This window comes from Prionailurus bengalensis, chromosome B4 (assembly GCF_016509475.1).
Source record: "Prionailurus bengalensis isolate Pbe53 chromosome B4, Fcat_Pben_1.1_paternal_pri, whole genome shotgun sequence".
Lineage (NCBI taxonomy): Eukaryota > Metazoa > Chordata > Mammalia > Carnivora > Felidae > Prionailurus > Prionailurus bengalensis.
The window spans coordinates 133,615,753-133,628,328 of NC_057358.1; the positions used below are offsets into that span (position 1 = coordinate 133,615,753).

General features: G+C 42.6%; 1 protein-coding gene across 4 annotated transcripts in view; it reads left to right on the forward strand.

Moving 5' to 3' along the window:
* The window catches only part of TNRC6B (trinucleotide repeat containing adaptor 6B), a 254,962-nt gene that overhangs the window by 227,086 nt on the left and 15,300 nt on the right, over positions 1 to 12,576 (forward strand). For all 4 annotated transcript variants that reach the window (XM_043562671.1, XM_043562670.1, XM_043562669.1 and 1 more), the window contains 6 exons: positions 3,078 to 3,215; positions 5,563 to 5,739; positions 7,319 to 7,465; positions 7,715 to 7,810; positions 10,532 to 10,756; positions 11,217 to 11,287. In XM_043562671.1, coding sequence (XP_043418606.1) covers positions 3,078 to 3,215; positions 5,563 to 5,739; positions 7,319 to 7,465; positions 7,715 to 7,810; positions 10,532 to 10,756; positions 11,217 to 11,287 — 854 coding nt within the window. The remainder of the gene's footprint in view (positions 1 to 3,077; positions 3,216 to 5,562; positions 5,740 to 7,318; positions 7,466 to 7,714; positions 7,811 to 10,531; positions 10,757 to 11,216; positions 11,288 to 12,576) is intronic.

Here is a 12,576-nt window from a genome sequence, read left to right on the forward strand (position 1 = left end):
GTGCATGGAACTGAATTAAAAGACTGTTTGATTTGAGTTCGGGCTCTGTTGGTGAGCTGGAGAATTACAGGGAGGCAACTTGGTGGACTGAGGAAGTTTGGTTTTGATGAAACAGCAAGTACAAAAAGTCTGGGCTTACAAATAGCTTAGGGGGGGTGCCTGGGTGGCTCAGTCGGTCGAGCTTCCGACTTCGGCTCAGGTCATGATCTCGCGGTGTGTGAGTTCGAGCCCCGCGTCGGGCTCTGTGCTGACAGCTCGGAGCCTGGAACCTGCTTCAGATTCTGTGTCTCCCTCTCTCTCTGCTCCTCCCCCGCTCGTGCTCGTTCTCTCTCTCTCTCCCTCTCTCCCTCTCTCCCTCTCTCAAAAATAAATAAACATTTTTTAAAAGTTTAAAAAAACAAATAGCTTAGAGGTTACAAGTCATGCCAGTTACTACAGGACATGGAAGGCAGACACAGAATTACGTACAACCTTACATTGACTCTTCCTCTCCTGGTTTTGGGGTTGGAGAATGAACTTCTCAAGGCAGTTTTAGCTCCTGTTCCCTTCACACCCCTCTGTGTGTTTGCTTACCAAACTTTGTGATTCAGTTGTCATGCTGCCATGTTTTCGCGGTGTTTGATCCCCAAGGTTCTGATGAGGAAGATGCCCACTTTACTTGAGGTTCAGATGGAACTGCTCAAACTATCCCCTCTTCCTAAGGTGGAGAACTCCTACTAATTTTCTACACTTTGTGCGTCACAAAAGAACTCTAAGCAGCTGAAATTAACGTTATTCACTGTGAGCTCTAAAGAAATTTCAGAGCAACTTTAAAGAAAAGTAATACGGAGGGGCGCCTGGGTGGCTCGGTCGCTTAAGCATCCGACTTCAGCTCAGGTCATGATCTCACAGTCCATGAGTTCGAGCCCCGCGTCAGGCTCTGGGCTGACGGCTCAGAGCCTGGAGCCTGTTTCAGATTCTGTGTCTCCCTCTCTCTCTGCCCCTCCCCTGTTCATGCTCTGTCTCTCTCTGTCTCAAAAATAAATAAACGTTAAAATTTAAAAAAAAAAAAAAAAAAAGAAAGAAAGAAAGAAAAGTAATACGGAAGGAATAGTTCTTTATCTTCTTATTAATCCTCATGTCCTTCTTTCTGATCTTCACCAGAATCCTGGGTTACTCTCAAAAGCTCTTCCTCCATGATTAGAACCAAGCTTTTGCTTAGCCTGGAATCCAAGCACCCTGGGCTGGTTTCCTCTGTCGAAGGTAGAGTGTTACTTACCCAAGGAATGGCCCACTTAGGCCATTGAAGCTTCTGTCAGAAAAAAACCCTTGTTCCTCCAGTCTCGTCTCATCCCAGCTACGCGGGAAAAAAAGAAAATACCATACACTCTTCTTTTAAAAAAAAACATTTAATTTGGAATATTTCCAGCTTCCTCCGGAACTTCTGCTCCCTGCCCGCACCCTCCACGTAATCACACGGACTAGTAAAGTCGCTTACAAGCAATGGGAATGAACAGTGTTCTTTATATTAATAGCAACGCTTTGTACATAGGACAAGGTGCTCGGAATTATTTGAGCTTGATTCACTCTGCCTTTTTAAAACTGTCTCTGACAACTCAGAGAAGCATAGGGGGAAAACGTGACCTGGGCCTTCATGGGGTTTGGATGAGTGGAACTTCAGAGCCATTGAGGCACCATCAGGTGGTTGCAGAGTCAAGTGGGTATAGCACGGAGTCTGGCCTGGCCAGAATGACACGTCCTGCGATCACCCGAGCATTTTACACAGGGTGGCTCTCCACACTCCCGTGGTCCATCCTCATTTTTACTATGGTTACCCATCGTTCTTCCCCTCCTCTGTTTCGTTTATTTCAGTGTTATTTTATTTTCATGTGAAATACATTCTGACCCACAGTGGATAGTGGGACCCGTGAGACCTCATCAGCAACCCTCTCATGCTGGACCTCAGCTGTCCAGCCCTGTGCAGTGGGAAGACGTTACCCACCCACACTCCCACCAGAAGCCTGACACCGGAGGCTTTCGTGGAGCTCGTGGCAAAGTAAACTCTGAACCTGTCACTGCCAGTTTGAGCTGTGGAGGCTTCATCACTGCATAAAGATTTCTTTCAAACTGATCTCTTAGATTCTGCCTTGGCCTCCATGTACGCCATTCTTACACAGCCAGTTCTTTTTCTAAAATACAAACTTAGTTATCTCTTTCTCTCACTTGTTAAAAACCTTCTTTATTTCTTGGAGAAATATTTCTTCTTTATGTCTTGGAGAAAAAAGTCCCCAAGTCCTTGGCCTTATGCATAAAGACCCTACACAATACAACTCCTCGTTTCTCTCCCATCTCCTGCCACCCTGCTCACTTCCTCTACTGAGCATCCGAGTGACACCGAACTCCTCATCATTCCCTGATGTCACCTGATTGTCTTCGATCAAAGCTTTGTACTTCGTATCCTTGGCTTCTATACCTGCCATAGGCCCTAAATCAAATGTCCCTCCTGCAAAGCCTTTCCTCCCCCAGACAGCCTCACCACACCTCGTGACTATTGTTATACCATATTAGTTTGTTGTATGGAGATTGATGTTCAAGTTGACGAATCTGCCTGGTGCAAGTGTTAGCTAAATGAGTAAAGACACAGGTGCACTGAGATGGCCTTAATTAGATGGCATTCATATACATTTTCATACCTTAACAAGGAGTTTTTGTTTTTGTTTTTGTTTTTGTTTTGGTAAGCAAGAGCCATGACGAACATTTTGAATCAAGATCTTTTTCTTTTTTTTAATGAGAGAGAGAGTGGGGGAAGGGCAGAGAGAGATGAGAAGACACAGAATCCAAAGCAGGTTCCGTGCTATCAGTGCAAAGCCTGATGTGGGGCTTGAAGCTACAAACTCTGAGATCATGACCTGAGACAAGTTGGATGCTCAACCGACTGAGCCACCCAGATACCCCAAAATCTGTTTCTCAGTGAAGAAACTTCTTGTGAATTAGTCTTTAAATGACAAAGGAAGCTATTCATGGGTTCTACCTCAGATCTTTTGATTACTGATGCTAGAAATTTATAGAAAGATGTAAAATGTGATTCTCTATTTTAGGCTTCAGCTCTGGCGGCATGGACTATGGCATGGTTGGTGGGAAGGAGGCTGGAACAGAGTCTCGCTTTAAACAGTGGACCTCCATGATGGAGGGACTGCCCTCTGTAGCCACACAGGAAGCCAATATGCACAAAAATGGTAAGAGTGAGCAAAGCTTTATGAGTTGGAAGTGTTCAGCCCTTAGCAGGCCTTGTAATATATCCTTACAAATTATTTTAAAGCTGAAATCTTTAGCTTTTTGTCTCTTGATTTTTTTTTCCCCCAAATCCTGTGATCACCTATGAGAGGAAGATTGGGGCTGCGTGTATTTCAAATTATGAAAAACTTAAAATGCTAGTTGTAATTAAGGGATGCAAAATTTCCCACCTGTAACGGGATTAAGAGTAGTAGCAGTGAACTTGAGTACCCATTAGGATAAAACCCTAATATATTGGCTGAGAGAACAGAACCCATTTTTTTGAGGTTTAAGAAATCACAACAAATACATATCATGTTGATTATTTGAACCTTTAATCTCCAAAAGATGACCAGTAGAAGAGTACATGAAATTTGAACTTTCGGGGCGCCTGGGTGGCGCAGTCGGTTAAGCGTCCGACTTCAGCCAGGTCACGATCTCGCGGTCCGGGAGTTCGAGCCCCGCGTCAGGCTCTAAGCTGATGGCTCAGAGCCTGGAGCCTGTTTCCGATTCTGTGTCTCCCTCTCTCTCTGCCCCTCCCCCGTTCATGCTCTGTCTCTCTCTGTCCCAAAAATAAATAAACGTTGAAAAAAAAAAAAAAAAAGAAATTTGAACTTTCCCCAAAACTCTCTTGTTCTCCGTGAATTACGGCGTCCGCAAGGCAGCAGCTAAGGGCATCATGGGCTTTGGTTGTGAATTGTGGACCCTTTCATCTCCATCGTTCTCTGTAAACACTTCTCCATTTCCCTGTAAAACAAATAAAAGGTCTTAGAACCTTCCTTCGGCCTTTGTTTCATTCAGTGTTTATTTCATTTGACAGTAATTCACCTGGACTCACCTGTAGCCTTGAGAGGCAAGTATTAACAGGTGTTGGTCTGGTCTTGCTGCTGTTCCCTGGCAGGCCTCAGCCCCATCAGCCTGAAAACTTTCAGGGTTCCTTTGTAAACCACTATTTAATGTGTCTGCCCCAGAGGTGGTAAAGTGGCCCCATGGAGCTCTTCCCTGCTATCTCTAAGCATTATCATTCGATCATGCCATGAAATCAAGAATGATTTATTGAAACTATAAAATCTGTCTCTAGACTGAATAATTCAAACCCAGCATCTGCAGCTTTGGGGACTTACCCTGCTTCCTTAGGCTGATGATTCATCAGGTCCCTTTGTCCCCAAAGACATGATAGGTGCATGATAATAAATACAAGTGCCATGTGAGAGGATATCTTGAAGCTAAAATATCCACCTGCCTTTTCAGAGCTTGTAGATAATGTTTTCCCCATTTCCTTAGCAATCCCCAAGGTAATCGAGCTCTTCATTTTCTACTATTCACTGTAATGTGCCCTTGAGTCAGATTTCTGTCAGTGGCTCCAGAAAAGCAAATGACTTCTTTGCTGAGCTTGGAAGGTGGTTTTGGTAATACTCCTGCCGGGCCAAACCAAGCAGATTATTTTAGTCAATATTTATACAAATATGTTAATACATCATCCTGGAAATAATTTTATCTGTTTATAAACAGCATCCTAAGGGTAGATCAAGTGACATGGTGCAGCATGTGAAATGCATTTGAGAAATAAATAGGGTGGCCAAGAATTTTATTTAAAGTGAAGCTCAGTTTTTGTTAGGTTAAGGGAATTTGAAGCTTTTAAGGTTTTTTTCCTGCCTCATAGCATATAAGATGCATAAAAAGGGCACAGACAGAACTGCTGAAATGCTCTCAAGAAAGCAGTTACAAAGGATCGGCTGTTCTTAGTGTGTGGGGCCGTGGGTGTCCGAGCTGCAGAGTCCCCTGCTGACCTTGTGCTGGCAGAGACCCTGGGCGGGGGTTCCATCTCATTGCTTTGGAATTCAAAGCAAGCGCATATGCTTTTCTCTCCAGTGAACTCCCTCCATTTACACGGCTTCTTGTAGCTAACTTAGGTCTGACCAGCTCCAAAGAACTTGGGTAAATGGTGTCAGGACAAGTGTAGTGAAAACGCTTCTTAGGCACGGCAGCTTGTGTAGTGTTTTTCCTATTTCTGATTCTTGAGTCATCAGTATAGAAATGGGGGATAATGGTATGATTTGTAGGTGGTCAGAGTTTCGTTAATTTCTTAAGCCCGTGGAATTTTAAAACTGAAAGGAAAATTGAAGAATAAGTGTGCTTTAATGAGAACCCGAGAAGCTCAGAAAGGTGAAATGAACTGTTCCTAGCCATCCTACTTATGGATTATATACTGGCTCTCCAGGGCAACCTCTTGTTCCAGAACTTTTTTTTAACTGCATAGTCAGAATACTGTTTTTGCTGGGTGTGAATCAATTTCCTCTCTCTCCTCAGGCGCTATAGTGGCCCCTGGTAAGACTCGAGGAGGGTCACCATACAACCAGTTTGATATCATCCCGAGTGACACACTGGGTGGCCATACGGGTCCTGCTGGTGATAGCTGGTTACCTGCCAAATCTCCACCAACAAATAAAATCGGAAGTAAATCCAGCAATGCCAGTTGGCCTCCAGGTATTGTCCAGGAAATGTCTTTTCTGTGTATCGTTTGTCTTCAGTTCTTAATTTCAGGCTCTGAACAGATTGCTTTTGCCAGTTACTCAGGCACTTACTTTATTTTTTCATTCAGTAATTATTGTCTGATAAAAGGAAGGTATGTGCTATGTTGTGGGAAGACAGTAAATTCACATTAGATGAGGTCTCTGCTCCATAGAGTTCAGTCAGGAAGATAAGGTGTGGACACTGGTCACCTGTAATGCAAGTAACTGTGCTAAATATTGTACAGATATAGATAAGCTGAAAGAAGTCAGAGGAGTGGAATCTGTGATCAAAGAAGGTGATGCTGGGGCTAGACTTGGGATTCATCCATGCACAGGATGCCTCATACCATGGGTTCTTCTGAAATGTCCATTTAATTGACCGGTGTATTCATTAAGCAAGTATTTATCATCAGTTAGGTTCCAGATATGCAGTAGTGATACAATGAGACTATTTTGTTACTTTTTCCCCTCTGTTTTTACCTTAATTTAAGTAATCTGTTTTCATTGTAGAAAAAATTTTAATTTAGTAAATCAAAAATTAACAATTGGTATAGGTCTATCTAAACCTCTTTCTGTCCTGGAATATTTGTGGTATGAATATGTGCAGTTCCATTCCACCAAAGGAGGCTCATATAATGCATATTGTTTGTATATTCTATATATTGCTCTCCGTCATGATTGGGAAAACAAAAGTTTGTTAATCCCATCCAACAACTTTAAATATGATTTAAATTAACCAATAAAAAAAAATTACAGGAGCGCCTGGGTGGCTCAGTCGGTTAAGCATCCGACTTCGGCTCAGGTCATGATCTTGCAGTTTGTGGGTTCGAGCCCCACGTCGGGCTCTGTGCTGACAGCTCAGAACCTGGAGCCTGCTTTGGATTCTGTGTCTCCCTCTTTCTTTCCCCTCCCCTGCTCATGCTTGGTCAGTCTCTCTCTCTCTCTCTCTCTCTCTCTCTCTCTCTCTCTCTCTCAAAAATAAATAAACATTAAAAATATTAATAAAAATAATTATAAACACTTATACATATTCTGGGCTTTCTCACTATAAGCTAAATTATTCCTGCTCTTTCTCCCTGGATGTTCCACGAGGTCATGGTCATTTATAGTGTCTTTTCTTTTGTTCATCTGAGCCAATTTCCGGTGAGATAAATGGGAGAAGTCACTTACTTCCAACGCAGATTTTCTCCCGGTTTGTGTCCTAGATACCTGGACAGTTCTCATCAGCACCAGGTTACTTACTCCCGGTTTCACTGCTCTCGGGCCGAACTGCCCTGGAAGTAGGAAGAGAAGTGACCAGGCTAGGCACTAATGAGCTCTGGCTCACAGCCCCAGAGACACCGAGAAGGTCGACAAGCTTGGTAACACAGAAGTGCTGCTAGCACAGTATATGTTGGGGTTGAGAGTGTGATTTTTAATTTTACGATAAATGTTTGCAATAAAATAGATTCAGTACTCTTTCACAGATCTATTTCTTGTATCAAAAACTAACTTGATTTTAACATTTTTTTTGAACATCCTCCTACCTCTAATATTGGTTCTCCTTGTTTCAGAATTCCAACCAGGAGTGCCATGGAAAGGTATCCAAAACATTGACCCTGAATCTGACCCCTATGTCACCCCAGGAAGTGTGCTGGGGGGTACAGCCACATCTCCCATTGTAGATACTGACCACCAACTTCTGCGGGATAACACCACAGGTAAATGAGCGAGGTATCCTCGGTGTTCATTCAAAACCCGGCATTTCCTATTTGTCAATCTGTGGCTTCATTGGCACCTGCTAATCTATAATTTAACCAAAAAACATAAAACTATGTAGCTTTTCAGTTTGTTTGTTTAAGATATATTTTAATCTTCCATGGAAGGGTAAATAAAATACCTAAGGTTGCACTGGTTATACTGACATCTGTCTCAAGATTTCCATCTTGTTCCTCCTGTGTCCCCAAAAGGGTCTAATTCTTCCCTCAACACCTCGCTGCCTTCACCTGGTGCCTGGCCCTACAGTGCCTCTGACAACTCCTTTACCAACGTTCATAGCACTTCAGGTACAAGTATGACCTGTTCGTTTCCCTTTGGCTTGCACTTTTCCACCAGGTTCCCTTTTATAAAAGAAATGGGCATTTATTTCTTACGGAATACAATGGAAGTTGAATAGCGAGGGCAGCATAAACGGAAGCACACCTCTTGTACTGGCCATGTTCTCAAGGAGCTTCCGGTCACACAGAGACAGGATGAGACATGTAGCTTTAGGACAAGGCAGATGGTGACATCATCGCAAGGAGCTTGTGAGCATTGAGAGGACAGGGGTCAGATCTTTGTGCCACAAGCGTTTTTCTTCAACCAGTTTGCCAAAGGATTCACGGGCCATGAGGAGAACCAGGGACATTTACCAAGTTGTTCCTAAGGCAACCAGTTCTAGTTTGCTTTCCTTAAAAAAAAAAAAAATTCCTTCCACTTATAGACAAAGGCTACAGGCAGATGGCCAAAGGCAAATAAAAGAGAGGCCCTTAATTAATTCTACCAACATTTGTTGAGTTCCTTATATATTTTTTTTTCTAAGACGATAGGGAATGAAAACTTAATGGATATAGTAAAACCATCTGACTTTTATATCTTAATGGTAATAAAGCATCCGACTCTTGGTTTCCTCTCAGTTCATGATCTCACAGTTTGTGGGATCGAGCCCCGTGTCTGGCTCTGTGCTGACAACGTGGAGCCTGCTTGGGATTGTCTCTTCGCCCCCTTACCCTGTTCGCACATGCTCTCTCACTCTCTCAAAACAACAATAACGACGACGACGACGACAACAAAGAGCTGATGTAATTTGCCTCATGTCTGAGTACATATGTAAAGGAGCCAACTCAAAAATCCATGTTTCTAACCACTACCCTACATTATTCTTTTGGGGGCTTTTTCCTTTACATGTAAAAACTGATTTTTTCACTCAACTCTTTTATTCCAGTAACTGCCCATATCTCCGGTTGAACCGGATAAAAATCTTTTGTCTACAGTTGGACGTTCATCTGAGAGATGATCCAAGAGTCACCCCAGACTTGTCTAAACTGAATGTACATCTCTGCCCCTCCCCTACATTGTCTTTCCTCCATAACTAAGTTTTTGTGTTTGTTTTAATGACGCTTCCAGCATCAGTGGGTCACAAAGTCTCCTGATTTTTCTCACTTGCTGCCTGAGTCCAAGTGGTGAGGGTGTCTCCCAGGGAGTGTATTCTGCAGCCATATCTCCTATCCATTCTCCATCCTACTTGCTGTCACCCAGGCTGAGACCCAGGTTTAAATACTACGTACCAAATCTAGTGCAACAACTCCTGGTAGCATCCTCATCGGCCTTCACCCTACCTTTCTGGCCTTCTGTACCTCTCTGGCCCTGTGAAATGGTGTTCAGCCAAAACTGAAGAAAAATACATTTGGTACAGATAGAGTTTAAAGGGGATATTCGTCTATATTCTCCTGTCTCTCTGAGCCCGTCCATTTTTTTGTTTGTTTGTTTGTTTGTTTTTAAATGTTTATTTTTTAGAGTGAGATTGAGAGCACAAGCAGGGAAGGGGCAGAGAGTAAGAGAAGGAGGGAGAGAGAGAATCCCAAGCAGGATCCGTGCTGTCAGCAGAAAGTCTGTTACAGGGCTCAGTCCCACAAACCATGAGATCATGACCTGAGCTGAAATCAAAAGCTGGACACTTAACCAACTAAGCCACCCAAGCACTCCAAGCCCATCCGTTCGTAAAATCCTTCCAGACCTGTCTTTGCCATGCCTTTGATGATGACATAACAGTGTTTTCTCCTCTGTGTATTGAACATATGTGATGATACCTCCAGCTACCAATTGTGTTATTCACCTGTTCTGTCTTCTCATGTGAATTTGAAGTTCTTAAGAATAACTTTATATTACCCACAGCACTGATTTAAAATACAATAAGCCCTTAGCAAATATTTGTTGATTTTTTTTTTTTTTTTTTTTTTTTTTCCAAAATCTGTTTGAATATTGGGACACCTGGCTGGCTCAGACAGTAGAACATGTGACTCTTGATCTCAGGGTTGTAAGTTTAAGCATCATGTTTGGTGTAGACATTACTTAAAAATAAAAAATTTTGGGGCGCCTGGGTGGCGCAGTCGGTTAAGCGTCCGACTTCAGCCAGGTCACGATCTCGCGGTCCGTGAGTTCGAGCCCCGCGTCGGGCTCTGGGCTGATGGCTCAGCCTGGAGCCTGTTTCCGATTCTGTGTCTCCCTCTCTCTCTGCCCCTCCCGCGTTCATGCTCTGTCTCTCTCTGTCCCAAAAATAAATAAAAACGTTGGAAAAAAAATTTTTTTTAAATAAAAAATTTTTTTTAAAAATCTGTTTGAATATTGATAGCTTAACCACAATCAAGAAAATTAGAAGTTTCTAATGTACTTCCCATTCAGCCAGTGAGTATTTATAGAATAGTTTTGCGAAGGTTCACATTCCACTATATCTTTACGTAAGACTAATGGTTTTAAGAAAACTTCCCTGAATGAATCTTTCCTTTCAGGCTTGTTTGGCTAAGAAAGTAGTAGAGAATTAGTTATCATTAAATCTTCAGTTCATGTGTTGTTGATTCAGAGTAATAGTCATTGAAAATTTTATATTTAGTGTTATTTTGTATTGCTAGTCTCAAGATGTGTACTTACTATTTTTAGAATACTATTTATATGTATACACAAAATTTATGTAGATTCACAAAAGTGATCTATTTAACCTTACTCCTTCCTTAATTTTGTCTTCTTTATAGCAAAGTTCCCTGATTACAAATCAACATGGTCCCCAGATCCCATAGGACACAACCCCACTCATCTCTCCAACAAGATGTGGAAAAACCATATTTCCTCAAGGAACACTACACCGCTGCCCCGCCCACCTCCTGGTCTGACCAACCCCAAACCATCATCTCCCTGGAGCAGCACAGCACCCCGATCGGTCAGGGGTTGGGGGACACAGGACTCACGGCTTGCCTCAGGTGACAAGGACTCGCCTAAAGGAACATCATTGTTCAAACACAAGGGGCTTATGTTAACATCAAAAAAGACATGAAGTCTTCACGAGAGAGGAAATCACGGTTGTCTGGTAGAGGAAAGGGTATCTCTGGAGTGGAAAGTTGCAGTTCGGTCTAGGGCAGAGGTAGCCAAGAACTCGCAAGGGACAGATGAAGTAAAAACGACACACAGCAGTGTGAGAACATTAGGAGGGAAATGTGGCCTTACAAATGAGGTGTGAGAGTGCACAGGGTTACAAGGTCTAGGGGAAGAGAAACTGACCATTAAGTGACAGGATGAATGCAGTTAGAGGGACGTGTAAAATAGAAGACCGTTTATAAAAGGGGAGAAGACACACGGGGCCTATGTGAAAACGTTTTCTCACTCATGGATTTCTGAATTTTTTTACTGCTCTTCCTAATTTTTTCTTCTGGTTACTTACAGCCTCTACTTGGAGTGATGGTGGTTCAGTTCGTCCCAGTTACTGGCTGGTTCTTCACAATCTCACTCCACAGGTAACCATGCTTCCTTGTGATTTTCGAGACGGGATTTGATTGTGTTAAGAAAGGGAAACTCAGGTGTGAAATGTTGCCAGATAATAACAAAGCTCATTAATTTCCTGCTTGCTACTCAGAGGTCCAGCATGCAGGGGTGGGCCTCCCCACCCGAGGCTCGAAGCCTACTCCTGAGTGGGGATTGTTGGCCCAACAAGGCTTGGGGCTCAATATCAAACATTTTTATGCTTCATAAATAATTAACCATCCATCTCTGCAGTAGAAGAAATCTGTCAATTTCATAGCTTAAATGCCACATGGGTGCTTTCAATTTTCCATCTGTTACTCTCTTCTTTGTAGATGGCATTACTAATTTGCTCTCTTCAGAACATGCCCTCTGGGTTGTTTTTACAGTGATGGGTTTCATTTGCCCCAAGCCACTCTGTCACCTTGTTTGCTTGATAACTGACATACTTGCGGCAGTATTATGTTGAACACGCAAATGAGATTAAGTGAACCCATTGAAACTGAGCCTGTGACCTTCATTTGGACTTGACAGCACAACCTTTACAGCACCTTGTTAAAAGGAGTCAATTATGCCTCCCTCCCTTTGACACATAGAACGAATTGTCTGGCATTTAATTCATAACTGGATTCATGCGCACTTTAGTAAGCTAGCTAGCATTTTCTAGAGTGTTCCCATGGGATATTAATAGGTCTCTGGCCTAATATGTTTGGAACATGTACTTGATTAAACAAAATTAAGCGGGTTTCTTCACTGTGAGACTTATTAGACTCTTTAATGTGCTAACATGTATTATCCTCTGTGGAGAAATACAGCTTCTCCTAAATTTACCTGCCCAGTGAACCTGTTTGTGGAACCTGTTTGTGGGGAGTGAGTCCAGGGTTTGTACTTAGGGTACATGTTGAGAAAGGCAGTTTCAGAAATACAGTTAACATGAAGAAGAGTCTGGGTTGGCTCTTACTCAGCTTAAAGCCCCAGTTGGGTTATTAGCTACGAGTCAACTGAAGTATGAAGATTTTATACGACCATACTCAAATCTGTATATGCCTCATTAGAACATGACAACATTCTAAAGTTGTCACACAGTGTGGTGGTTGTATGGTGAGGACGAGAGAAGCCGTAAAGTCTACGCTGTGTTGAAAGGAACTTGGACAAGCTAGCCTGCTGTTCGCTTCTGTTTTATGCTGTGAAAAATAGTAAGTTCATGTGTGTATATACATAATGTGAATCTAGGGGTTAACTGTGCTCATATAAGAAAGAACTGATGAATTTTAAAACTCAAGTA